Source organism: Rattus rattus, chromosome 1 (genome assembly GCF_011064425.1).
Source record: "Rattus rattus isolate New Zealand chromosome 1, Rrattus_CSIRO_v1, whole genome shotgun sequence".
Lineage (NCBI taxonomy): Eukaryota > Metazoa > Chordata > Mammalia > Rodentia > Muridae > Rattus > Rattus rattus.
In genome coordinates this window covers 267,793,708-267,821,557 of record NC_046154.1, presented here as the reverse complement: position 1 = coordinate 267,821,557, position 27,850 = coordinate 267,793,708, and the positions used below count along the sequence as shown (strand labels likewise).

Below are 27,850 nucleotides of genomic sequence, written 5' to 3'. Positions count from 1 at the left end.
AGTTATACATACTGTTGTTGGCTTTCCAATTTTATCTCAACAGGTTGCTAGGAAACCATTCTTTGTTGTTCTCTTTCTCTCACATTTGATGTAAGATTTTAGGGTGACTCTGGAGATGCCCTGGAGGAATTATAATCTGATAAATACAAACCACTGAGATCACTTGAGGGGTTTAGTACACAGGCTTTCCCTGGAAATGGGAGTCTTTGGTGAGACTTAGAAAACTAGGTTTGTAGCCAAGGGGAAAAGAAGGACGTAAACAGTTGTTTAATTAACAAACACAACCTACTGTGTGCATACAGACAATGTGAGCCTCCAAATTACAGAACGTAAACTCCAAAACACTAAATTTCCACAAAGTCACCATACATTCAGGATTATAAAATAGCCTGATATATTTTAAAGAGTTAAAGATTATGCAAAGTATACACTATGAATGCAACTCTATTATCCCAAAAGTTATTAACACATACCTAAAAATGCTGATCTGTAAAAGGTACTTAGTTTCTAAAATGCATATATTAGACAGGAAGTACGTATGTATACATGTGAAGTCATAAAGTAAGTACTCGTTTCTTGACAAGAACAAGAAAAATTGAAGAGTACAAGCTAACAGAAATAAAAAGTATTCAATGGATAAAGACAAAGATTAGTTATTTGGGGGCAGGCAAGGAGGCTGGGTAAATAAAGGCACTTATTGCCAAACCTGATGATGTGAGTTTGACCACAGAACCTACAGGAAGGAAGAAGAGAATCAACTACAACAGGTGCCCACATCAAACCACTCACTGCCTCTCTCCAGCTCCAGTGGGGCCCAATGCCTCTGGCCCCTGAGAGCACTGGTACTTACATGTGCACACATACACACACACACACATACACACACACACACACACACACACAGAGAGAGAGAGAGAGAGAGAGAGAGAGAGAGAGAGAGAGTTAAAAACGATACAAACAAATCTTAACAAAACATAAGTGGATTTGTTTAAAAAATGTTAAAAATCCCACGAAAAACTATGAAAAACTATATCTTTAAAAAGACACATACATATAACCTACAGAAATAAAAAGAAAAAAGAGGAGCCAACAGAAATCCTACAGTGTCAAAAACAAGGTGCAACTGAATTAGAAAATGCAGACCACACATGACAGCAGGTGTAATTCATCATCATGAACATAAGACAAAAATAGAAATGAGACCAAACAAAAAAAATCACCCTGCAGCAATTAAAGAAATTGAAATTGCATCATTAATTCCTCACAGAGAAAGCTCTCGGCCAGGGGTCTTCACTGAATGAGTTCTATCATATTCAAAGAGATCAGCTCCTTACTAATTTAAAACAGCTGGTTTCTCAGAGAGCCAGCATTTGAACCAGCCAGTCGGCATCCATGTTCATGCTTTAACTTCAAGAAGAATGAACAGCCAGGCATCTAATGGAGGATGAATTATCATGGAGAACACATAAGGAGAATCCTGGCTATGAACAGACAGCTTACCCAACAGGAAGATGGGAGAGAGTCTTGGGAAATGACACCTCAATTGTTCCTAACGCCCACCAGAGATACCCATGTAAAGCTATCAGAAGCAGCAGACTGGCCGGGGTTAAAGTCTATAAGCATTCCTTGAGGGGTGAAGCCGACAGCTCTTCAAACTTGGTTGTGAAAGCAGAGACTGAGTGCAAACTCTCTAGGTAGTTATCTGGTAAGGAGTAACGTGCACACACTAGTTATCCCCTTCACTGGGATTTACATATTCTAATGTTATGGGTATCCCGAGAGACAGATGTGCTGGAGTTATCCTGGGAAGTATTACTCTAATATCTAAACTGGAAACAGCTCAAATGTCTACTGAGAGCAGAATATATATTTCGGTCGCACTCAATGCAATGTAGAATAATCTAACTCGGCAATTAAACATATACAATAAAATCCTTACTAGCAGCCATGAGAGAGAAAGAAAAACCATACGGCATGGGTGTGCACAGATGGGAAAATTAAAATGCATCATTTGGCAACATATCTGCAGTTCGCAAAACTATAAGGAAAAGTAAGGATAGGACCACTCTGAAGCCCAGACCGTGGTAACTGGGGATTGGAAAAAGAGATCCTAGGAATGCACCGAAAACACACTGGGGAGTCTCCGGATGTGGGTGGTGCATTATTTCCTGACTTCTCGCTGTAGCTGTTGAACTTACTCATTATATAGCAATGTGTTTAGACCTTTTTGCATGTGTTTTCACACACACACACACACACACACACACACAGACACACACACACGCCTTCATTTGAATACCTCAGGGAAGGCTAAAATATCCAAATCTCCAAGCAGCTGCTGGTGTCACTTCTGTTAGAACCTAGGGCCTCCGCTACATCCAGAAACACATGCAGGTGGGAAGCTGAAGACTCAAGGAGCCTGGGTCTCCGCTGGCTTGGAAATCTTATTACTTTGTTTTCTTTAGGATTTATAAAAGCAAGAGGGAGCCATTGATCATAAACATGACAGAGGTACAGTAAGGCTGGGGTCGAGATGCTCCTCCTGGCTGCTACTTAGATGGGAAAGTAAGGAGAAAACAAGGATTTGGACGAGAAGACCATCTGGCTGGCTACTGTAGTTCAGGAGAAGAGGAGATGGTAACCTGCAGTAATGACAGTCATGAACAGGACTTTCAGAAAGGGCTGAGTTATTAGAAGTGGAAGCAATGAGAAAACCACAAAGGCAAGTAACCCACAGTGCAGAGCTGGGCAGAGGGAGAGGTGAAGGAGAAGGTAGGAAGGAGGAAAGGGAGGGGAAAGAGAGGGGAGAAGAGAGGGAGGAGGAGAGAGAGGAGGGAGGGAGAGAGGGAGGGAGAGGGAGGAAATAATGAGCTCTCTTTGAGACCTCTAAGTTTTGGATTCTCTGGGCCTTTCAAATAGATACCTAGTAAATAATCGTGGCTCCTTACTCACATTTGTATTGCGTGCCTGCTGTTCTAGGCATGAGCAGTCCAATGTAACCTAGAGAGCACACATATGAACCTTTCATGTGTCTGAATCTCATGTGAAAGCCAGGCCGAAGGTTGAGAATTCACATTTCATGTTTTTGTAATATAAAAGCCATTAGTGAGTAAAAATGAATAATTCGATAAAACCATAGCATATGGTATAAGTAAACTGGACAAATAGTGAACTAAAGGAAGAGGCAGGGTGACATGTTGTGAAGAGACAGGATTGTCACAACATGTAACAATCTCTCTGTGCAGGGAGTGAGTGGAAACTAGCTTACTGAGGATACTACAATGTCTGAGCTGATGATATGCTACATTGTACAAACACTGCCTGCATCATAACAGACTGGACACAGATAGCCTACTCTCCAATGAGATGGTGGTATGCTTTTAGACAACATGTGGGCACATGGCCTGTCAGCACATCTGTGGTGAATTTAACTGCAGAGTTGAGCTACCTCATGGAAGTGATCAAAGGGGAAATTCACAGAGTAGGTCCTTATTGTGTTTACATAATATTATAAGTAAATTCCATTGCTTGTATTTGTGTTGACTGTGGCTCTCTATTAAATACATTTGAATGAAATCTATCACTTCTCCCTAAAGCCTGCACATGTAATCTACAATAATTTTTATTCCAACAGAGTTAAAACTAACATTTGTTAACATTAATCATGGCTCCCACAGGATGCCCTAACACAGGGAGCTGGTGGAACCATGGGTATATACATCATTGACAGCTTTACAAGAAGGCAAATGTGAAGAAAAGGCTTCCAGGTACATGCCCCTCTCTGGAACCTAAGAAGCTGCAGTCAGACACTGACTGGCTATGTGACAGCCAGTGGGATACAGTGGTGGTACAACGTTATTTACCCAGAAACACAGGGCTTTGGGGGTTGTTTTTGCATGGTAATTAGTCCATCATAACTAACAATGTATTTCACTCTTAGTTTCAAATAAAAAGTAGGCTCTTTTTATTGCTGTCTTATTTAGGGTTTTATTGCTATGAAGAGACACTATGACCAAAGCAACTTATATTGGAACATTTAGTTAGGGCTGGCTTCCAGTTCAGAGGTTCAGTTCTTTTTCATCATGGTGAGAAGCATGGCAACATCCAGGCAGACATGGTGCTGGAAAAGGAGCTGAGAGTTCTATATCTTGATCCAACTGCATCAGTGGATTATACAGATCCTTCTGTACCAGGTGGAGCTCAAGCATAGGACCTCAGAGTGCAGCACAGTGACTCACTTCCTCCAACACAGCCACACCTACTCTAACAAGGCCACACCTCCTAATAGTGACACTTCCCATGGGCCAAGCATATTCAAACCACCACAGTTGCTTTGGCTTTTCCTTTCTCTCTGTGACAGTGTACCTGTCTGAGAGAGGTTCCTTGGGGGCATGGTAGGCACCTGTCCAGATCCTTCTCTAAGTCTCTCTCACAGTCTTCCTATCACTCAATAGTGCCAGAAAGTTCTTAGAGCCTACGATTTGAGTCATGTTTAAGAAGTCTCTCTCTCTGCTAATCTTCATGTCTGTCTTAGTTACGGTTTTATTGTTGTAACAAGGCACCATAACTAAAACAGTTTATGATAGAAAGCATGTAATTTAAGATGTGACTACAGTTTCAGAGGGTCGGTCTGTGACCATTTTAGCAAGGAGCATGGGCCTGGTATAGGCTTTTGAAACCTCAAAGCTCAACCCTTATGCCACACCTCCTCTAACAAGACCCTATCTCCTAATCTCCAAAGTAGTTCCACCAACTGGAAACCAACCATTCAAGTATATGAACCTATGGGGCCATTCTCATTGAAACCTTCACAATGTATATTTTTTTCTGTTACATAGACTCTGAATCTGTATACTCTTCATCTCCACTGCTACAATCCGGCCCAAGCAAACATGTCTGCTGAGGTCATGCTGTGTACATTGTCTACCAATAGTCAGTCTTCCGTGTAACAACTAGAGCACCACTGGCACAAGCTGGCACGTTTTGAGATGGCCTCCTGCCATGTTCTATGGGTGGCCTCTAGGCTGCACACCACACCTCGTCCTCCCCTACCTCTTAGAACAATGTTATCCAAGGGAATTTCTCCATTTTCACTACTTACAAGCCGTGCTATGCAGGCTAGTTCGTTTTATGTCAACTTGGCACAAGTTAGCATTCACAGTGAGGACAGAGCCTCAACTGAGAAAATGCCACCATAAACTTTGGCTATATGCAAGCCTGTAGGGTATTTTCCTAATCAGTGGATTATATGAGAAGGCCACCCCATTGTTGGTGGCACTACTCCCAGGCTGGTGGTCCTCTGTGGTAAAAGAAAGCAAGCTGAGCAAATCACCATAAGCAAGCCAGTAGGCAGCCCTCCTCCATGGCCTCTGCATCAGCGCCTGCCCCCAGGCTTAAGCTGTTTGAATTCCTACCCTGACTTCTTTTGAAGGAAGTGGAAGCATAGGCCACTTTCCTTCCCAAGCTGCTTTTGTTCCTGCCGTTTCACCACAGCAATAGTAACCCTAACTGAGACACACACTGGTCCTGATTCCACTCGCAGGACCTGTTGAGATGCTCTCACTTGCCACTCTACTTAGCAAAGGTCTCTCTACAGGACCTGCTTTATTCTAGACCTTCATCTGCCTGGTCCCTTGCTCATCCTGTCCTCTGCCTGGACATCCAGTGTGAATCGGCCCTACTTTAATGCCATCCCCTCCTTGAAGGCATCAGCTACCACAAGACTGAAGTCAGACTGGTATCCCTCCATATATGTCTGCTTAAAACCACAGAAGGTAAAGGCAGGTCCTGGCAGCATACCTGTTTGAGCCTAAAATATTGACAGATGCCAAGAAATAATTCGTCAGATAAATAAGCCCTTAGCTGAGAAATGTGAGCAAATCCTGACTGTAGCGTTAATTATTAGAGAAAGGTGGACCATCACACACTACGCCCGGCACCTGCAGGCCACATGGCACCAGAGGGGTGTTCTCATTTCCGCACACTCTCTGACTCTTTGCTCTCGAAATGTCTCTACCCGATTCTCTAAGTTCTCTTGGTGGGTCACTGGCACACCAGCGCCACGCATCCAAAGTCCTTGGCTGGGGTGCCCCGTACCTTTCTCTTGAACTCAGTTGAGTCACTGCATGAAGGAAAACACCACACCAACTTAGTTTAGAATGAACCAGTAACTCAGTCACCGGGCTCAACATCCTAATTAGTAAGCCATACTAAGTTAAATCTTCCTTGGGCGGCATCCTGGCCATCTAACCGGGGTCTCTAGTTCATTACACCCTCTACCCCAAGCTCTCTCTGTGTTCCAATCCGGTCCCTTCTCTCTTCCTCTCTTCCCCATTCCGACCTGGAAGTCCCGCCTACTCCTAGCCTAGTGATTGGTCCCCTGAAATCCTTATTCATCAGGGGAAGGCCCTTGCCACACCTGACGGCTTTCTTTCTCGTATTTCTGTTTGGGCTCTTTCCTCTGTAATCTAAGCAACCTCTGCTGAGGCTGGCTACGGTACCTTCTTAATTGGTGCTCCTGCTTTCCTCAGCATCCAGAGTAATCATTAAACGTGTAAATGAAGTCATATCAGGTTTCTGTTTAGAACTACCCATTGCCTTCCCTCTCTCTCACAAGGAAGCCCGGATGCGAACGACGATGCAGTAGCCCACTGGATAAGAAGTCTACGCCGTCCCTGCTGGTCCCCTGTACCCCTACCCAATCCGATCTGTCCAGTAAGGGTTTTGGTTCTTGCATATTTAACTTGAAAATACTCCAGGACACACAAACTACTCCACAAACATTTATTGGTCAGCTCTACAGCAGGAACTCTGCAGGGCCCGGGGTCAGACCTGCCCAAGCATACCTACCACCTCTAAGGAGATTCACTTTTTAATAGTTGAAATGCAAGGTGGGGCACCGAGAGGAGAAACCCAGGGGTTAGAAATCAAAGATGCAGAGCCCACGGGTACAGCTGGGGAACGATGCTCACAGAAGTCCTTTAGGAAGGCGTCGTGGATGTGCAGATGGTGCAACAATATTACCCGACGTCAGAACTATAAGATATGTTCTCAGTAATGTCTTCTCTGCCTTAATACATGATCGCACGCAAAGAGCTGTTCGAAAACGCTAGGTTTCTAGCCACCAAGCTCATCTTATTTGAACTTGCAAGTATTTCTAAAGTCTAATATCCATTTTCCTGCTTTCATAATTGTAATAGACTCAACAAGATCGAACCTTTTCTTTCGTGACTTCAAATGATAAAGTGCCCTGGGCCGTGTTTCTGCAAGCCAGGCTATGCTTTGCTGTGAGTTGTAATGCAAACATTGAGTAGGTGTAAGGTTGAACATAACATGAAATGAGCCAATAGCACCCTGGTCCTAGATATTGCCTTGGTAAAAATCAATACCGTAAGGTCGGTTTTGTATTATCTGACTTTTTATTGAGAAGAAAGAAAAAGAGTAATAATTGCTTGGGGGTTTGGGCTAATTGTTGGGTTCCTACTGTGTTTCTGTTACACACAACTGCGGCTGTGCTACCACTGCTGTAGCAAAGTGCCAGACACTGAATAGCTCACAGGACAGAAACTGACTTCCCCTCAGCTCTGGAGGGCGGAAGTCCAGAGTTAAGGCGCTGGCAGAATTAGTTTCTTAAGGAGCCTCCCCTAGACTACAGGAAGCTCTTTCGTCTCTTATTTTCGGAATGAGACTTGCTTTGTAATTTCCTATTCTTGTGAGGATACCACTAGCTACACTAGATAATGGACCACTGTCGTGACATCATTTTAATGTGATTGACCCCTTAACATCCCTATTTCAAATCAGTCACACTCTGATTCATGTTGGGGTCAACATATGTATTGGGAGGAATACACACACGCAAAACAACATGTAAGCCAATGTAACTTAAATATTATAATATAAATGTATATATACCCATATGTATGTATATACAGATAGATATGTAGATACATAGATAGCTATGTATAGATATATAGATGCATAGATACATAGACACATAGGTAGATAGATAGATGATAGATAGGTAGATAGATAGATAGATAGATAGATAGGTAGGTAGATAGATAGATAAGAAGAGGGAATCAGGAGAATCAATGATACTGAGACCAGAGGTCCTGTTCGCCAGTATTATGCTTTTAGAAAGAAACACACCTATGTCCCCTAATAATGTTTAAGTCAATTGTATGCTACATTCCAGATGAAGTTTTCACAGCATATCACCTAGTGACATCATAGCCCTCCCCTCGTTTGTACAATGACACTGTAACGTCCACGTGGTGATGAAAGGACACTGTACTTATTGATGAAGCCAACTGCATGTGTATTTCTCAAACGGTTATCTTCATGATTACAGGGCACATGACTATAACTGATTCTATCTCCGTGTCTTTTCAAGGGCGCTTTTCCATGGTGTCGATCTCCATGTTCCCACCCCATCATTACCCAGAGTGAGCCTTCTCAGACTGGAGCCACACACATAGACAAGACATCCTTGATGCCTGGGCAGGAACAGGCACATAAAAGCATTTCTGTACAACTCTTGGCAGCCATTTTGCCTGTCTTGAGTTACCTACAGTGGGTCCCATAATGGAGAAAAATACACTTTCTTAATGGAGACATCTTTTTTACTTTTTCCTCTTATTAAATATTTAGAAGACCGTGCAATGGTAAAGGATATTATTATATTAGGCAAACTGAAGAGATAGCAGTAAAGCAATTCTCTGCCGTGTAAGGCTTTGAAAAAGTGTGATCATAGGCATGAAGTAGACAGAAGACAGTCTCGGATACACTAGCGCCTCCCATGGCCAGTGTCAGGTGAGGCTCTCTCTCATCTTCTCCAGCTTAGCATGGATATACTGTGAACAAAGATCTTACCTCCAGTTCACCCAAAGACCTACTATTGGGGTTACCTTTTACTGCACAGAGCATGTCATGGTATGGTCGATGGTAAAAATATTTGATACTTTCAAATTCCTTTAATAAAAACGAGTAATGAACGTCTCCATTTAATTTAACTTATCATAATTTATAAAATTACAATTCTGTGGGCGGCTATGTAATTATACATATATGTATTTTATGCTAAAATGAAGAATCGGTTCATTTTTAATAAGGAAAAACAAATTGAATTGTTCTTGAGGCTCTCAACCTTGGCAACATTCTCTCTCTGTCTCTCCTTTGATTCCAGAAACACTATTTTTGTAATGCAACTGAAGCAATTCGAGTGAGTGCCAAGCACATCTTAATGTTGTTTCGAGGCAGGTGTTTTGTTTTTTGTTTTTTTTTTTTTTGTATGTTTTGGGTTTTTTTTGGCCTGTCATTTTCTCTCTGTGACATTAAACTTCATTTCACTAAGTACTATGTTATTATGTGGTATACTTCAAGAGAATCCCACCCAGTTGCAGTTCTGATGTCTGAGGGGACACTTGTAACTGGAATGTTCCCTCTAGATCAGACAAAATGCGTGAAGTTTTTTTTTTTTTCCTGCAGCATAACTTGTTGTCCCAAGTTACCATGACACAGAAGAGCATGAAAACACAAAGAAAATGTAACACTTAGTTTTTCTTTTGTACCAGGGCTGCTCATGGGCATAGACTATCCCTACAGAGTAGGAACGAGTCTCTCATCCCAGTGTACCAGGGCTGCTCATAAGCATAGGGCATCCCTACAGAGTAGGAATGAGTCTCTCATCCCAGCGTACCAGGGCTACTCATGGGCAGAGGGCATCCCTACAGAGGAGGAACGAGTCTCTCATCCCAGTGTACCAGGGCTGCTCATAAGCATAGGGCATCCCTACAGAGTAGGAATGAGTCTCTCATCCCAGCGTACCAGGGCTGCTCATGGGCAGAGGGCATCCCTACAGAGGAGGAACGAGTCCCTTATCCCAGTTCCATGAAAGCAGAAAAGAATGGATGCTGCACAGAAGCCCTTGTTCAGGTAGTTGCTGTATTCTAAGATTTCAAAACACATCTTTGGGGACATTGAGAGGAGCACTCAAGAAGACTGCAAAGCTATGGTGACTTAAAAACCCTCCATTCATCCCGCTACACACACTGATGCACCATGGCAGCTCACTTTGCTTCTCAGGTACTTTAGTCACCAGGAGCGTTCAGCGTCCAGGCTTGCTTGCAGACAAACGGGGAAGTACTTTGACACACAGCCTAGCTGCTGATGGTTTCTGGACTTTGTTCCCACTGCCAACTCACTGCCTAAGGAGACTTTACTATTTAGATCAAGACATTATTTAAGAAAATGTTTTGTTTTTTTTTAATAACCACCGTTCCCGTATCTCCTTTGTTCTACACCAGGCACAGAGAGGTGTAGAGAAGGACGACCAACCAAGAGAGCTGGCACAGACGGGACACGAGCGTGTTTTACAGAGGATCTGTTTTGCAGATCTTAAGCAGATCGACGGTTAACTGAAATACACAAACACATAAGCTTGACGAACCGCAGCAAAGGTTTCAAAGTGGCCCTTTATGTGACAGAATCCACGGCCGTACCCAACCCAAGCAGGAGGCTCGACCGCTTGGCCATACCCACATCCATCCATTTACTGTCTATGTTGCGATGAGACCTTACTAAGTTCCGAGGGAAGCAGTCCTACAGCCGTGCTTCCTGAAGTAGCTCTGATTAGAGAGTTACCACAGCTAAGCCAACTGAAAGAGGAATCCCCATGGACCAGTTGTTGAAGTGATTGTAAACTAAAGATCCTAAAGTATCCATGCGTTTGTGTGATTATGTGTCTGAGGTAGGTGAGTATAGGCGTGTGCGTGTGTGTGTGTGTGTGTGTGTGTGTGTGTGTGTAAGTCTGTTTGTTTGAGCATGTCCCTGTGTGTCTAGGAGAGTATAAAAGTAGGACCAATGAATGAGGACCAAGTTGAACCACCCTTCCTTAAGAAGGAGACCATAAAGGTTAGGATGTTGTGGGAAATGCTGCCTATCAGTATAGAGGAGACACCAGTCAACACAGCACACAGCGTGATTCAAGATGGACAGCCAGAGTGCTAGCTCACATTCAGGTAAAGTCTCCTCTCTGGATAGGGGTCAGCTGATTGGCTAAGTGAGGCAGACAGAATCTTCAGGACCCCATGGGTTTTACATGTCCAATGGTTTGCTAAGCAACTCACAGATCATCCCCCACAAGTTCTATGGGACGAAATGAGTTAATGAAATTGAAACTAGGATGTGGATTGTAGAGGACTGTGGAGCTTGGGGGGGAATTCATGATTGTCTAGGAAGAGGCCGGTGGGATTACACAGTGAGCAGCATGTCCCGAAGAACAAAAGAACAGATCTGAAGTAGAGTATTGTGAATGTCCTTTGGTCTCAAACCATGAAGATAAATGAACTTTGTTTAGAGCTGGTCAAGAAACATCTCAAGTGTGCAATAAACTAACAAAACTGAAGGAGATCTAGTCAGACCCTGTGCTGAAAGAATATTAGAGAGCCTAAGTAGTCCACAGAAACCCAGGCATTGAATGCTGAATACAAAGAAAAAGGAACTTGTTACAGAGGTTCATATGGAGTGACCTAGGAACAGCCAAAGAAACTTGGTGAGTGCTCAGTGCATGACTTGCTACTGGAGTGCACCCTTCATAGCTGCACATCGTCCCAGACCTAGAAACATTCAGGATTTGACTAACAGAACGCTGCACACTAGAAAACCTTGGGTTCCTAAAAGCCTCTTGTGGCTTACAGGTTACTTTCAGACAGACCAAGAAGAGTGTGATGGACTCATCATTTGGACACAGTCACCATTTTAATCCGTGAAAATTCCCAATGTCTGTCTTGGGCATGATTTGAGCTAGGGGTGGAAACTGGCCCAGGTTAAGAGGAACTCTTAGCTTTAGAATGGGAAGGAATCTGCATTTCATTCATTCAAAAATAGGAGTAAAGGATGCACAGAAAAATGAGGTCAGTCAGGAAGAATTTTATTTCTCCTAGTCCAGGTTTCTACTGCTTTGATGACACACTGTACCACAAGCAGCCTGGGGAGGAAAGGGTTTATTCAGCTTACACTTCCACTTTGTAGACCATCACTGAAGGAAATCAGGACAGGAACTCAAACAGAGCAGGAATCCAGAGGCAGGAGCTGATGCAGAGGCCATGGAGGGGTGCTGCTCACTGGCTTGCTCTTCATGGCTTGCTCAGCCTGCTTTCTTATGGAACCCAGGGCCACCAGCCCAGGGATGGCCCTACCCACAATGGGCTGGGCCTTCCCACATCAATCACTAATTAAGGGATTGTTCTACAGGCCTGACCACAAGGTGATCTAATGATGCACTTTCTCAATTGGTGTTCCCTCCCTTAACTCTACCTTGTGTCAAGCTGCCTTAGAATTAGCCACAACATCCCTCAGACCACCAGAGGCCACTTTAGAAAGAGAAGAGACATGTAAAAATGAGTAAAGACGTTAGTGCCGTGATCCATACCCGTGTGTGCATATGAGCATGCATCCTGAGAAATCACTAAACCAAACTGAGAACGGCAGCAGTTAAAAAAGAAAAGCCATGTGGAAGTCGGGCGGGTACTGCAGGGCGATGCAGAGGCAACAGCAGAGGACCTCACTGTGAACAGCGGACATGAACTGAGTAATTCAGAGAAGGCCCTTCAGATTGTTAGAGATGGGGATAGAAAGTCTTATCTTCTCTCCTTTTGTTTATCCATGATCCCTTACCTCCTAGGATAAGACGCCCCGTGACCATTCTCTGTATTCTTCGACTCAGGCCCAGTGTCAGCCACCTCCCCCAGAGTCCCTGGTCACCTCAATGTAGAATACCAGACTTCAATTTCTACAGTCTGATGCTGGCTCCCCTTCCTGCTAAAGTGCTATTCTATTTAAACCATCTCGGAAAGCAGAGCAAAAATATATATGTATCTACACATATATACATATATATTTCACACATTCATTACATACACATAATCATCTTTGGCAAGAGAAAAACATTTTTAAGAAGTGTACTGTTAGTAATTTATCTTGGGTTTGATGACATATAACTACGTACCCAAAGGTAAATAGTACTGCCTACTAGGTAGTGTATTGTGCCTAGGCCACAACCCATATGACATATTATTGTACTAAATACTGCAAGCTTTCGTAATGTAATAGTTGGCGTTCATCCATCTGAAATATTTAAAAAATGATAGACACATTAAAATATTAGGTCATAGGAGTTTTAGCATCTCCTATTAATTTAAGGAACCACCTTCTTATATGGACTGACATTGGCTTACATGGCTCTACACAGTACATGACTGTATTCTAAGTCCTATATACACGGGCATATCCAAAATTACTTCTGTATTTGTAAATGTGGCTACCTATTAAACACAACCTGAGTTCACAGTGATGTAACTCTAATCTAACGACCAATTTACATGGTTTATTGGAGACGTGCTTTTACGCATAACCTCGACCTGTCAACAGTAAGAGATTGGGCTTCAATCATCGTTTGGGTGATCTGCATAGAAAGTGGGTTCATCCCTGTCAACTGTTACTCACATGAAAAATAACATTGCCAATTACAATACGGTTGTTTCCACTTGGCTCCTCTTGTCTTCATCTAACAGTAGGCTAGATTCTTTTACACAAAAGGAGTATGCTGAAACTGATTTACACATGGAAAAAAACCAGACCATGCTGGATTGTTCTCGATGCCCAAGATTTTTTGCATGAACTATGAAGGCTGTTTCCCAATTAGCAGAGCCTGTCATTAGTTAGCCCTAGTGATAGACTCTCCCAACACTTCCAGTGTACATTAGCAAAATGAAATGAGTCTGTTGTGATTGTTACCGTCAATATATGACATCACCCATAATCTTTATTTTCAGTCCCACAGAGGCAATTTTTATAGAAAATACATCCATGAAAACCATGCAGATAAACCAAAGCAAGAAAACTATCAGTTGGGTTTCCTTAAGGCGAGCTTCTATTAAGACGCCGCATCTGTCGGCGTATTAAACTATATACTGCATATCTTATCTTCTGCTCAACCCCATAATTGAGAGGAAATGGCATACAATTACATCAAGTTAGAACCGCACCGAACGCTTTTGGGTGTTACTCCCAGCTTGTAAGAGCAGTTACATCAGTGTATCCAGTCATCAGCACATTAGTTTACTGAGGATTTCGTGATGGTTTTAAATGAGATCAACCAAAAGAACTCGGGAAGACAATGGCCATTGGACAGGATTCAGTAGTTGAGAGTATTCATTGGCACAAGACCCTTAGTTCGGTGACCTTGGGTAAATCGTTCCTTTATGTCCACTTCACTGTCGATAATGAGGACATTAGAACAAAAACAGAAATGCCCTGACTGTGGTGTGCATGTAGGTATGGTGTGTGTGTGTGTGTGTGTGTGTGTGTGTGTGTGAGAGAGAGAGAGAGAGAGAGAGAGAGAGAGAGAGAAAAAGAAAGAAAGAGAGAGAGAGAGAGGAGGGGGAAGAGAGAGAGAGAGAGAGAGAGAGAGGGAGAGAGTGTAGGTATGGTGTGTGTGTGTGTGAGAGAGAGAGAGAGAGAGAGAGAGAGAGAGAGAGAGAGAGAGAGAGAGAGAGAGAGATCTGCAATGTGTGTGAATGTATGGTGTGTGTGTGTGTGGGTGTGTGTGTGTGCATGTGTGTGTATTGTTTTCTGTATATGAATGTTTGTGAGCACACGATACTCAGGGCATACATGTGGATTTGAGAGAATAACCTGAGGTCCTCACACTCTACTTTATAGGAAGCAAGGTCTGTTCGTTGTGTGTTCACCTCAGACATGGAATCCTCTGTCCCTGTCTCCCCTCCACATAGGGATCCTGGGATTGCATATGCTATGGCACTCAGCCTGTCTGCAGATCTGAACTCTGGCCTTCCCTCTTGCATACCGAGCCATCTTCCCAGCCAAAAGATATCGGATTTTATACCATTTTTTTTTTAAAAAAAAATCCAACTAAAAACCTTTTTTTCAAAGAGGAAAGAAAAAGAGATCATAATAAATGCGCGTGTTAAAAACACGAATAAAACAGTTAAACATGTTAAATAAAAGAAGCAGTTTTGTGTCGAATTCCCAAGCTTTTGAAGTCAGCAAGCTCGCCCCCCTCACATCTCAGCTCTGTCAGTCATTGCAACCCAAACCCACAGGATTTTGTCATTAAAAAAATTCAAAGAAAGGTACACACTTTGTAAAGCGACAGTGCAGATTAAAGGCAGCGATGGACCTGGAGCCCAGCACCGTGAGCAGAGAGGCACCGGCTGTCAGGGCCTGTCTACCCCATGTCAGATGTGGCTGGTACCTTTCTGTCTTCCGGTAGCTGGACGGATCTGCACTGTCCTTCTTGCTGTTTCTCAGTCACTCTGTGTTGTATGGGAGTGAGAAGAGAAGGCATCTTCCTCTTCTTACTTAAAAGAAAATCATTATATTTAACACCGTTATATATCATTAGCTCTGGGGGTTTCTTTTTTCTTCTTTTTCTTTTTTAATTTTTCTTTCTTTTTTTAAAAATCATTTATTTGCATTTCAAATGTTGTCCCCATTCTGGTCCTCTCTCCACAACCCCCTCCCCATCCCCTTTGCCTCTGAGAGGGTGCTGCCCCACCAACCCATCCACTCCAGCCTCACCCCTCTAGCATCCCCTTCACTGGGGCAACAAGCCTCTATAGGACTAAATACCTCCCCTCCCATTGATGCCAGATAAGCCAGTCCTTAGCAGGAGCCATGGACTGACTCATGTATGCTCTTTGGTTAGTGGTTTAGTCCCTGGGAGCTCTGAGGGGTCAGGTTAGTTGATATTGCTGTTCTTCCTATGGGGTTGCAAACCCCTTCTGCTCCTTCAGTCCTTCCCCTATCTCTTCATTTGGGGTCCCCAGGCTCAGTCTGATGGTTGGCTGTGAGTATCTGCATCTGTCTTAGTCAGGTGCTGGCAGAGCCTCTCAGAGGACAGCTATAACAGGCTCCTGTCTGCAAGCTCTTCTTGCCATCAGCGATAGTGTTGGGGTTTGGTGTCTGCAGATGGGATGGATCCCAAGGTGGGGAAATCTCTGGATGGCCTTTCCTTCAGCTCCTGCTCCATTTTTTCTCCCTGCATTTCCTTTAGACAAGAACAATTCTGTATTAAAGACATTGAGATGAGTGGATGGCCCCATCCCTCAACTGGGGGCCATGTCTATCTTCTGGAGAAGGTCTCTTCAGGTTCTATCTCCCCGCTGTTGGGTATTTCAGCTAATGTCATCCCCATTGGGTCTTGGGAGCCTCCTGCATCCCTGCCATCTAGGACTTTCTCATGGTTCCTTTCCCCCTGCCCTGCCCCATATTTCTACTCATTCTCCTGGCCCTCTGTGCTTCTCTCCTGTTTCTTCCCATACCTGATCCTACTCCCCCTTTCTCCCCTCCCTCTTCCACCCAAGTCCCTCCCTCCCTCTGTCTGCCAGGATTATTTTGTTCCCCCTTCTAAGTGGATTGAAGCACCCACACTTTGGCCTTCCTTCTTGTTAAGCTTCATATGGTCTGTGAGTTGTACCATGGGAGTTCTCAGCTTTTGGGAGAATATCCACTTCTCAGTGAGTACATATATGTCCTTTTGGATCTGGGTTACCTCACTCAGAATGATACTCTCTAGCTTTACTCATTTGCCTGCAAAATTTGTGAAGTAGTCATTTTTAATAGCTGAGTAGTATTCCATTGTGTAGATGTACCACATTTTCTGTATCCATTCTTCTGTTGAGGGATATCTAGGTTGTTTCCAGCTTCTGGCTATTATAACTAAGGCTGCTATGAACATAGTGGAGCATGTGTCCTTGTTATATGTTGGAGCATCTTTTGGGAAAATGGCCAATAGTGGTACAGCTGGGTCTTCAGAGAGAACTATTTCCAATTTTCTTAGGAAGCTCCAGACTGATTTCAAAAGTGGTTGTACCACCTTGCAATCCTACCAGCAATGAAGAAGTGTTCCTCTTTCTCCACATCCTCATCAGCATCTGTTGTCTTCTGAATTTTTTATCTTAGCCATTCTGATTGGTGTGAGGTGGAATCTCAGGGTCGTTTTGATTTACAATTCCCTGATGACTAAGGATGTTGAACATTTCTTTAGGTACTTCTCAGCCATTCGATATTCCTCAGTTGAGAATTCTTTGTTTAGCTCTGAACCCCATTTTTACTAGGGTTATTTGTCTCCCTGCAGTCTAACTTCTTGAGTTCTTTGTATATTTTGGATATTAGCCCTTTATCAGTTGTAGAATTGGTAAAGATCTTTTCCCAATCTGTTGGTTGCCGTTTTGTCCTAACAACAGTGCCCTTTGCCTTACAGAAGCTTTGCAGTTTTATGAGATCCCATTTTTCGATTCTTGATCTTAGAGCATAAGCCATTGCTATTCTGTTCAGGAAATTTTCCCTTGTGCTATGTGTTCAAGGTTTTCATATAAAGTGTGTATAATTTCAGATATATCCCTTCCCCAACTAGCTTGTTAACTGTTTTGTTTTTTTTTCTTTTTTAAAATTGCAAAAGAGTGGTTTTTTTTTTTATTTTTCTGTGCAGGATTATGATGTCTTCCCACCCCACACCCCATCCCTGTTCCTATGTCATGACATAGTAGATTCATATATATTGAACCAACATTATAAAAGATAAAAGCCATTTAGTTACAACATACAACACTTTTTTAAATGCCTGCTTTACTTTTATTTATGTGTGCACATATACGTGTATACATCTGCGTGAACACAGGCACCATGGCGTGTAGAAGAAAGCATGAGACCCCGCTGCAGCTGGAGTTACAGATGGTTGTGAGCCACTTCACATAGACGCTAGGACTGAACCCACGTTCTCTGCAAAAGCAGCACATACTCTTAGCTGGAGGTCTAAATCCTCAGCACCAAGACGCGTCCTTTAAATGTGCTGTGTGCACTGCATTTCCTTCCCTAAGGATTTTCTTTTTAATTACATCTTTGCTCATCGAGGTCTGTTTCTGGTCGCTGTTGCACTTCAAGTACAATGCCTTTCCAGTGAACAAATCACAAAAGTCGTTTGTGAAAGAGGCAAGCCTGCCTTTTTCCCTGGCTTACAGCAAATTTCTGCCTAGGTTACATAGTGGTCTGTAATGCGAATCATTCATCTGTCCAGCCATTATCAGCTCATTCTATTTAACCAGGATGAAAGCAAACTTGGGAGTGTCTCCCTTATTCAGTCACAGGCACCTCTCTACCTAGCTTCCACCTTTGTCTCCCAAGAGATCTCCTAGGAAAGAGGCAAAAAACTTTGCCCACCACTTGGCTTGGCAGTACGCTGGGTGTGGAAGGGAGATTACAAGTTCAAGGCCTGGACTACAGAGTTGAAAGTTCAAAGTCATCATAAGTAACTTGGTGAGACCTGATCTAAAAATAAAGTGAAATGGGGCTAACGGTATGGCCCACCTGCTTCTACATAGTCAACCTTCAACATCAGTGAGTTGCCCTGTAGGGAATAGCAGAGTATTAGTTGTTACAGTTCTGGTTCTGAGGCCAACCCGCTGAGGATTTCCAATACTGAGCATTGGATCTTAGAATTAAGTTTATGGATCACCAGACTCAGAACCAAACCTGGAGCACACAGGGGTGGAGAGAATCAGGCAACCTCACAGGAACCTGATCTTTGTTGCTTATTCAGTCTGTGAAATGCTGGCCAGTCATGATTCAAACAATTCAAAAACTGACAACTATCTTTAGTTAGTTTTACTCTAAATATAAAATCTTGACTCAAGCAGAAAGATGTTGGTTATAGCTCACAAAACGAAATATTATTTAAGGAGGGCTTTTAAAAAACATTCATTCATTCATGAATCATGTGGGCACACAGGAGCAAGTACATATAATGTTATATGTGCTGTGTGTGTATGGAGATGCCAGGATTATTCGCAGGAGTCGGATCACTTTCCACTGTTTGGGTACCAAGGATCAAATTCAGTTCATCAGGTTAAGAGCCAGATCCCTTTACCCAGTGAACCAATTTTCCAGCCCGCAATTCAAGGGGGACCTTTCAAGCCATTACTGAGTGTGTCCAACTGTAATGTCACACGGTCCCTCCCTCATCACTGACCCTAGACACTCAGGGCCTTAGAGATCTTCAGTAAGGGACACCTTCTTTCAAATATATACAACTCCAAGGACTGTTTGAGGTCCCAGTGCTGCTAGTCTGGGACTTAGTGACGGGAATGATGGGCTATACCAGGGGTGCCGTCTTAAGCAATGCAGGACGAGGTTGTTTGCCTGTTCTGTTAAATTCCACTTACCTTCAGGAAATAAAGTAAATATCTCTAAGTAAATGTCTCTAAGTAAATGTCTCTAAGACCCAGACGCTCAGAGTCGGTGGTGGTAGCAATATTGAAACATTACATACACCCATCAGCACTATACTGAACTTCATGGTTGGGTTTAGAACACATTTGGGGTCAGGGTGAAAATAAATATTTCTATTTGTTTTGGAAAACAATACATTCAGAAGCTTCAATGATTCTTATAAAGCACCCACTAATTAGAAACCAAGTGACTTGAAATTATCCTTCTATGATTTTCAATGAAGTCCTCCAGCTGAATTGATTGGCAGGTGGGGAACAGCACAACTCTTCAGAAAGCACGGAAGGTTTGCTGTCACCAAGTACCGTGCTTAGTCTAGGGGCACGGCAAGAAAAACAGCCCTGCTTCCAAAAAGTGGCGTCAAAGTCAAAATATATACAGGCTTAATCACCACATTTTATTTCCGTGCATTTTAAAAATGTCTAGTGGTGCTTTAACTTATAACATTGTGAACTATTTATTCTTTATCTTCCTACCAAGAGACAGCAATTAAACAAATAGCATTTTTTTGCTACCCAGCTTAAAGATGTTTTAATTTGATGCAAATGTCGCAAAAAAAATGAGCTCATTCTCTTAGACGAAAATGTGTGTGCTCTAGATAAAGAAAACTACTTCTATAGAGTAGGCATTTATCATATACATATATATATATGTGTGTGTGTGTATGATAAACTACACACACACACATATACACACAGACACACATACACACATATACACACACATACACACAGACACACAGACACATACACACATGCACACACACATGCACACACATAGACATATGCACACACACATGCACACACATAGACATATATACACACACATAGACATGCATATACACACATACACACATACACATAAACACATACACATAAACATACATAAATATGCACACACATACACACATGCACACACACACACTCAAAATATCCCCGTCTCCTCCTCCAGTAGCCATGGCTTGACCTAGAACACGCAGATCTTCCATCAGCCACATTACAGAGAACCACTTTGGCCAAGGTCATTACTCCTCCGAGTTTAAGGCCGTGGAAACTCAGCAGGAGACTTATTTCATCCATCACTGGCACCTCCCAGGGATGCTATGGCATGAGAAACACACTTGGCATCTGACATGATTTCCCTAGGGTTCATTCATTCTGTGCACTGGCCTCCACCCCTAGTCTCCCCTCCATGAGCACTTCCTCTCATTTGGATACTCATCTTCCCTGAAGGCTATTATCTGAGGGTACTGTATTTCTGTTCTTACATCCTATTTAATTTCTTCATGCACCATCTACCTGTAGCTGCCACCTGTACAAACTACAAGCATAAAATGAATGCACTCTTATACACGACTGCCTTAGAACTTGCTCCCAAGAGCGGTACCCAGGTGATTGACACTGCTCATTCGTTTGGAGGGAGCACCTATGGCAGGAGACAGCTGTTACTGTCCACTGAGCTGCTGTTCACCTCTACACATGCGGAACTCTCACTGACTCCCCTTCCTCATCTGCAATACCTAACCAACCATCAGTTCCTCCCCTCCACGGTGTACGCTTCCGCTCCACTTCTCTATAAAAGCAATTCTGGTTCTCCCGGTGCTGCATCCCGGAGCCCACACCCTGGTCCACATTTCTTCCTTACCTCTCCCTCTCTTCTTCACTGGACTGAAAATGACAGTGACCTGATTTTCATCTTTCAGGTGCATAGTCTCAGGACAGCCAGTGTCTGCTGCTAGAAACAACAGACCTTATAATAGCAAAAGTATAACACAGAATAACCAGTGAGACAGGAACTGATAGCCAGGCTGGTGGCTTAAAAGGCCACATTCCTCATAACTGTGTTACATGGTGCCCAGTGTTTAGTCAGTATTCAAATAGGCACTATTTAAGTGGGTTACTTAAAATTTGGCTATTTTTAATTTACCCATATTAAATTTACACTGGCATGAGACTGGGTTAATACACAGGTATAAATGTATTCCCAAGAATTAAATTACTCTGGCATAAATACAAGGTGAATTTTCAAAGTAAATGAGTTATCAGCCATGTGGGGTGTGTGTGTGTGTGTGTGTGTGTGTGTGTGTGTGTGTGTGTTCAAATGAGTGCATGTCTACATCTATGTGCACACATATGCATGCTAATGTGTACATGTATATATGTGTATGTGTGTATATGTGTTTTGTATGTACAAGTGTGCGCATGTGTGTTTAAATATGTCCATATATGCATACAAATGTGCATATCTATGCATATACATGTGTGCTTAAGAATACAAATTAATGTGTGGCCACTTGGGTATAAACATATGTCTATGGGTGCATATGTCTATGCTTGTATATGTGTATACATGTGTGTATTCATGTGTGCATGTATATGCAAATGTATGTATATATATAGATGTTCATGTATCTGTGTGTGCAAATGTGTGCACATATGTGTGGAGGCCAGAGGACAACCTTGGGTGTTTTTCTACAGTGCTGTGCACGCTTCATTCATTTTATATTGAACAAGGTCTCTCAACCATTAGCCTGGAACGTGTCAAGCAGGTGAGCCCAGCTGGCCGGAGAGCCCCACGGCCCTGCCTGGTTCTGCCTCCTCAGCACAAAGATTGTGCACGCGTAAGTTCTAGTGACTGGACTCAGGCCCTCTGTCTGCCCAGCAAGCACTTTACCAACTAAGCCATCTTCTCAGCCTTTGAATCTAGAAGTGTTTTACCCCTATCAGGAAAGTCATTTGGAGAATTGTCTTTGGGTCTTTCTAATGCTAATACCTCAACGTGGGCAAGCTCACAATGGAGCCTGCTAACTTAGTGTTAAGGTGACTGATTTTCTAGTTACAGGTATTTTATTTGGGGGAAAAATGGTTTGTTTCTCCTCAATTACAAAGGCCATCTCCAACCAAAGATAGACATTTGGTTAAAGAAATAAGAAAAAGTGTACTGTGTTATTAAATCACAATGAATACATACACCATCGTAACATGGAAAATACAAACTATTTTTCTAGTTAAAAATATTGTTCTAGAAACTAGCTGGAAGACTCAGTGGGTAACAGTGTTGGCTACCAAGCCAACTGGCATGAGTTTGATCTCATCCACATGAAGGTGGAAAGAGACACCCAACTCCCACGAATTGTCCTCTGACATCCACACATGCTATCGATCACACACACACACACACACACACACACACACACACACACACACGCACGCACGCACACACGCACATTCACAAATAAATAATATTTTAATTAAATATAAGATCATCAGATCTGATGGAACCTTGAAAGTAGAATTTTTTTCATAATTGGTATTAAATTATTTTGATATTGTCACGAGTAGATTGGCACTTAGTCTTTTTCAAAACCATTTCCATTATACGAATAACCCAGGACTTCATTCTATTTCTGTTAAATTAAATAGGATGCATTAAAGTGATGATGGTGGAGACAGTGAGGATAAATAATAGCAGTTTCTTTGCTACCTCCTGTTGGGTCAAATTTAACCAATCCAACCCTCCGGTTAGACTTTACCACACATACTTACTCAAAGCAGAAGACACAGTGGTTGCGTGTGTTTCCCAAGTAAGGAATATAATGTCAAAGGTCAAAAGATGTTCACTGAAACCATTAGGCTGCTGGAGAAAGTGCTTATTAAAGTAGGGATTTTTAAAACCTAATTTAAAAGCGTAAGTGTAGAGTGTCACCCTCCTCAGATGCCGTGTGGGACAGAGCAGGATGCACAGAGGCACACATCCTTCTCTCCTCACAGTTTGCTTTTTAACCCAACTTCTCCAGAGCACAGTTTTATCCAAGCACTTTGCCACTATCCCACTGGGGATTGTCATCTCTACAATCTGTGTCATGAATTCCTTGTCCCACCCTGCCCAGGCCATAAAAGACAAATCTCAGTTTTGGGTACGGTGGCTCAGAGACCATTTCTACATCCAACAGGACGGGCTTGTTCACGCTGCAGTACTTGACACGGCCCAAGGCTCAACACCAGCTCACGATACACGCCCACTGCATCGCCCAGGATGCCTGGCCTATCCCACATCCTCCCACCATGATCCACGAGTTTCCCTGTGGCTTGGTTCTTGTTGAAAACTAAATGCATCTATTTAGATGTGACATGTGCCACTCTGATTCACAATTTCATGGTCCAAAGCGACACACGTGACTAGGAAAGGTAGGATGGAAAGTCCATCACTCAATCCCTTCCCCAGTTCTTCTTTAATCTTGTTTTCTCCTTGGTATAAACAAATGTGTCTGGAAAGCAGAACCCCAAGAGGCTTCCTATTCAAGGCCACAACGGTGTCTCTGGAGAATAGACACAGGTGACACCAGGAGAATCACACTGAAGTCTCTGACTTGGACAAGATAGGGGAAGTGGCAGCCAAGAGGCCATCAAAAAAATGGAAGTTAAAAAACGCCTTTCCTTCTTAGACCTTTATTCTTTAAAATTGTCAAACAGTCTAGGGACTGGCTTTGGAAGCCATCTGTGAATCCCTTTTGCATCTAATATTTCCAAACACAGCCATGATTTGGTCTTTTTCCTGATGTGAGTCTGAGGGCCACAGCAGCCTCTTCTCTGAGATTAGCACTGAGACCTCTGTCGTCACTGAGAAGTCCACCTATCGCTGAGTCAAGGAAGCAGGAAGCTGGAGAGTTGGGGCTGATGACACTTCCGTGGGCTTTCACGAGTTGAGGACACAGAAACCTTGCTAGCACAAGTGCACACTGCATCAGCCTCAGTGTTGTTCAGTCTGCCGGAGCAACTACACTGAGGCTCTTGCCACATCTGCCCACTCCTACGTAGAGCTTAAACCAATTTCATTTTAATAACAAGAGCAAAATCAAAAGGGAACATCTGCTTTTGAGTGGGTGACAAGAAGCATGCAAATATTCTCTTTCATTATTGGGATGGTAAGTACTTCAAATATCAATTGTTTTTACACGTTAGCTCCCATGGCTAAGAAGAAAACCAAATGCCTTTTATTCTGGCTAAGTTCATTTTCGATGACGAACCTGCACAGATAGGAAGATTTCTTGGCTTCCCATATGATTTCCATGTTTAATTATTTGCATCAGATTTTGCTTTTTAAAAAATGGTAATGCTGTTGTCAAATGTATGAAATAAAAAATAAAGTAATAATAAAAAAACTTAAACAAGAATTTAAGTGTTTCTTCTTCCACTGTCTCATGCTCTGTGGCTGGAATTACTACTTTTGAATGACAGGAAAAGAACACACTCAAATATGTCACATATTAAAAATTTATTTGAATAATTAATAAGTTTAAATTTTAATCTGTTGTACGTGTAAAAATATATTTTGCCAATAACTATATCTAAATTACAACTTTAGATCAATTATCTGTGTGTTCGATTACTCATTGGGAGTCAGTCATCATACATACTAAAATAAAGTCTTTATAGGAAAAGAGAGAGACAGGACATAGATTTGAGTGGGGATTTCCAAGGAAACTGATAGATAATAAGGGGCTTTAGGAGGGATCCAGCATGGAGTCACATCCTCTGTAAGAACTGTAATTAAGAAGACCTCTGGAGGGGCTGAGGAGGTGGCTCGGATGGTAAGGAGTTGCTGCCCAAACACAAAGACCTGAGTTCAATATTCAGCACCTTCACAAAAGGCATGGAGGGGGAGGCACATCTGTAACCCCAGCCCTGAGCTCTGTGTTCCGTAAGATTGGCTGTCTGGAGGAATACAGTTGGAAAGGAAGGTGAGAGCAAGTGGGGTTAGGGGACAGACTGGGGTTGGATTGGATCAAATCACACACACACACACACACACACACACACACATATGAATTTTTCAAATAATTTTTAAAAATTCTTACAAAAAGGATAGGCAGAGAGTTATTAAAGAAACCCAATATTAACTGTAGCCTTCACATTCACTCACACATGTGCATGCAACCCCCTCATGTCTGCAGCACTCCCGTCATGCACACACAGACATAAAACAAAAACAAAATAAGAACAAAGAAAGAATAGTTAATGACAGCCTTCACGGGGACTTCAGATCTCTGTACGCAGGGAACCTCTAAAATACTTGGCCGTGATACCTCGCAATGTATATAATCCACAGTGGATTTACTTTGATCAATGCAATCTGTATGAACACATAAATGGATATTGTTTTCAAAGAGGCACCACACTGAGACCTTTGATGCCGAGTCTGTCTCCTTTCAAATTATCATACTTCAAACTGTTGTAGACAAGTATGTGGGGTAGAAAGATTCCCAGAACCTCAAATTCTTCTGCGGCACAATTAACTGAAGAAAAATTAAAAATGACTCCCTAAAAGGGGCCCACCAATTCTCTTAGACACGGTGATTTGTATGACTAATGGCCTCAGAGGCCCGTGCCTGTGATAACCACACCCACTCTCCAGGGTTTTCAGGATTAAATGAGCAGAAGTACAGAATAGCAAGTCCGTGGTACAACAGCTGAGCAGAACACTGTCAATAAATACTTGCTACATTATTATATAATACTATATAAAGAGCTCACATGCAAACAGTCTAAATGCAAGTCAAAAAGCATCATAAAGCAGTCCATGCTTGACTCCCAAAGCCAAGGTGTGAACAGCTACAGAACCATGTTCTTCTCCCATATTGAAGAGAACTGCTTGTTTACTTGCTAAGAATTGAGTTCAAATGTCACATTATCACTAGCAACAGTGAACCACAGCGCTACATTGCAAGATTATGCTGAGTGTTTATTTTCTCCAAGTACTTAATTACCATTATTTTTGTAGCATTCATATTTTTTTAAATTAAGAAGGAAATTAACATCTAAGAATAAACAGATGCTCCTTGTTGCATTCTCGGGGAAAATGAACAGGCTAGCATTTTCTGGCGCAAGCTGCCATCAGATACAATGTGTCTGAGCATCAGGGAACATAACTTTACATATAAGAAGGAAAGCTGCTTTGCCGAGGGAATGACACATAGCCAAAATCAAAGCCTCTTAATAGCTTTGACGGAGCTGAGGCAGGAAAGGAAGTCATGGAAGGAAGAAATACCAATGAGCTGGACGCAGTTTATACAGGAGGCTCCTCCCAGGTGGACTTCAGATTCTTACATTGGAGCCAGCCTTTGCGGTGTGGCCTGGGTGGTTGGTATATACAGGAGACAGTTTTATACGTCCCACTTGCTTGAGGAAAACGAGAGCTGGTCATTTTTGCTGAGTCAAAAAACCTGTTCACTTCAGGTCAAACCGTCTGTCATGTTTCTAACAAATGAGCTCTTGCACAATGAACAAATGGAATAAATCTGTAAGATATGGTAATGATTTTAGTAGGGCAGGGGAGCCTCTCTAAATAGGGCTCCATACAGCTAATAAAAATTACGTTCCTCTCAAGTGCTTCAGGAAATGGGGCAGAAGAGAAGTAAATAAATAAATGATGTGATTTCCTACCAGAACAAAATGATCCGCACGTTGCCTTTCTTCCAGAAAGCTCTTGCAGACTTCCCCCAGTCAGGGTAGGGCTTGTCCTGAAGCATCATATCGGTGACCTGGAGAGGAGAGGAACTGGCTTAACATTGGAGGACATCTCAAATTCAGATTTTGATCCAAGCAGAGGATTTACATGTACTGAGACTGAAGGTCCATGTGTTTAACGTTAGATTATACGAAGAGATACAAATTAGAAGTCTGAGATTCATTCAGTTAAAAGGCTGTAAGAGGTTGTTTGATTTTGCAAACTGGCTGAGTAGGTTTACCCACCCTGGAAACGCTGAGACGGGTTTCCACATGTTAATTGACATTGTGTAGGTTTTGGTTTTCCAATTAAACTATTTCATTAAAACTGTTAGCATATACTATCTGTCTGAACCAATGGGTTTCATCTTTGTATCTTTTTTATCTTTTTAGCATATCAAGCCCCTCCCCTCTCACTTGAAAACCACCTTTCATGTGACAGTAGATTTGATTAGTAGGATCGCCTTGGAATATAAATATGAGTATATATTCACATTTATGTCATGCTAAGTATTCCTAAAATTATAAGCTTCAAACAGAACCTTCAAATCCCAAATCCAAATGATTTTACCTAAGTCCTAATTCAAAGTTGTCCCCCTTTCTCTTTCTTCCTCCCTCCCCTCCCTCCCCCTCCTACCTCCCCTCCCCTTCCCTCCCTTTCTCCCCTCTCTCCTTCTCCTCCTCCCCCCTTCTTCTCCCTCTCTCCCTCTCCCTCCCTACCTACCTCTTCCTTTCTACTCTCTGTGGTGCAAGATGACTTACCCCCCACGCACCACAGAAACATTAGTAAATAAATAATACATGAGCAAAACCTGACTTTACAATGCATGTGTTCTAATCACCCCACCCTCTCCCATCTATTACTCTGCATCCTCCAAAAGCATCCTTCCTCTTTCTGCCGCATGCAGACTCCGCCCCTCTGCTGAGGCCTGGGCACAGCCCTGCTCCTCCTGCTGCCTCCACTCTCTGCGCCAGTGAACACAGCACGCGTGCACTGTCTCTTCTCCTGCCGCAACGCATCCCATCACCCATGTTAA

The 27,850-nt window shown here is 42.7% G+C and overlaps 1 protein-coding gene across 1 annotated transcript in view; it reads right to left on the bottom strand.

The window, feature by feature from the left end:
* Nucleotides 1-27,850, bottom strand: part of Tmem117 (transmembrane protein 117) — a 433,233-nt gene that overhangs the window by 126,545 nt on the left and 278,838 nt on the right. Inside the window, exon 4 of the mRNA XM_032885476.1 lies at nucleotides 26,751-26,848. Coding sequence (XP_032741367.1) covers nucleotides 26,751-26,848 — 98 coding nt within the window. The remainder of the gene's footprint in view (nucleotides 1-26,750; nucleotides 26,849-27,850) is intronic.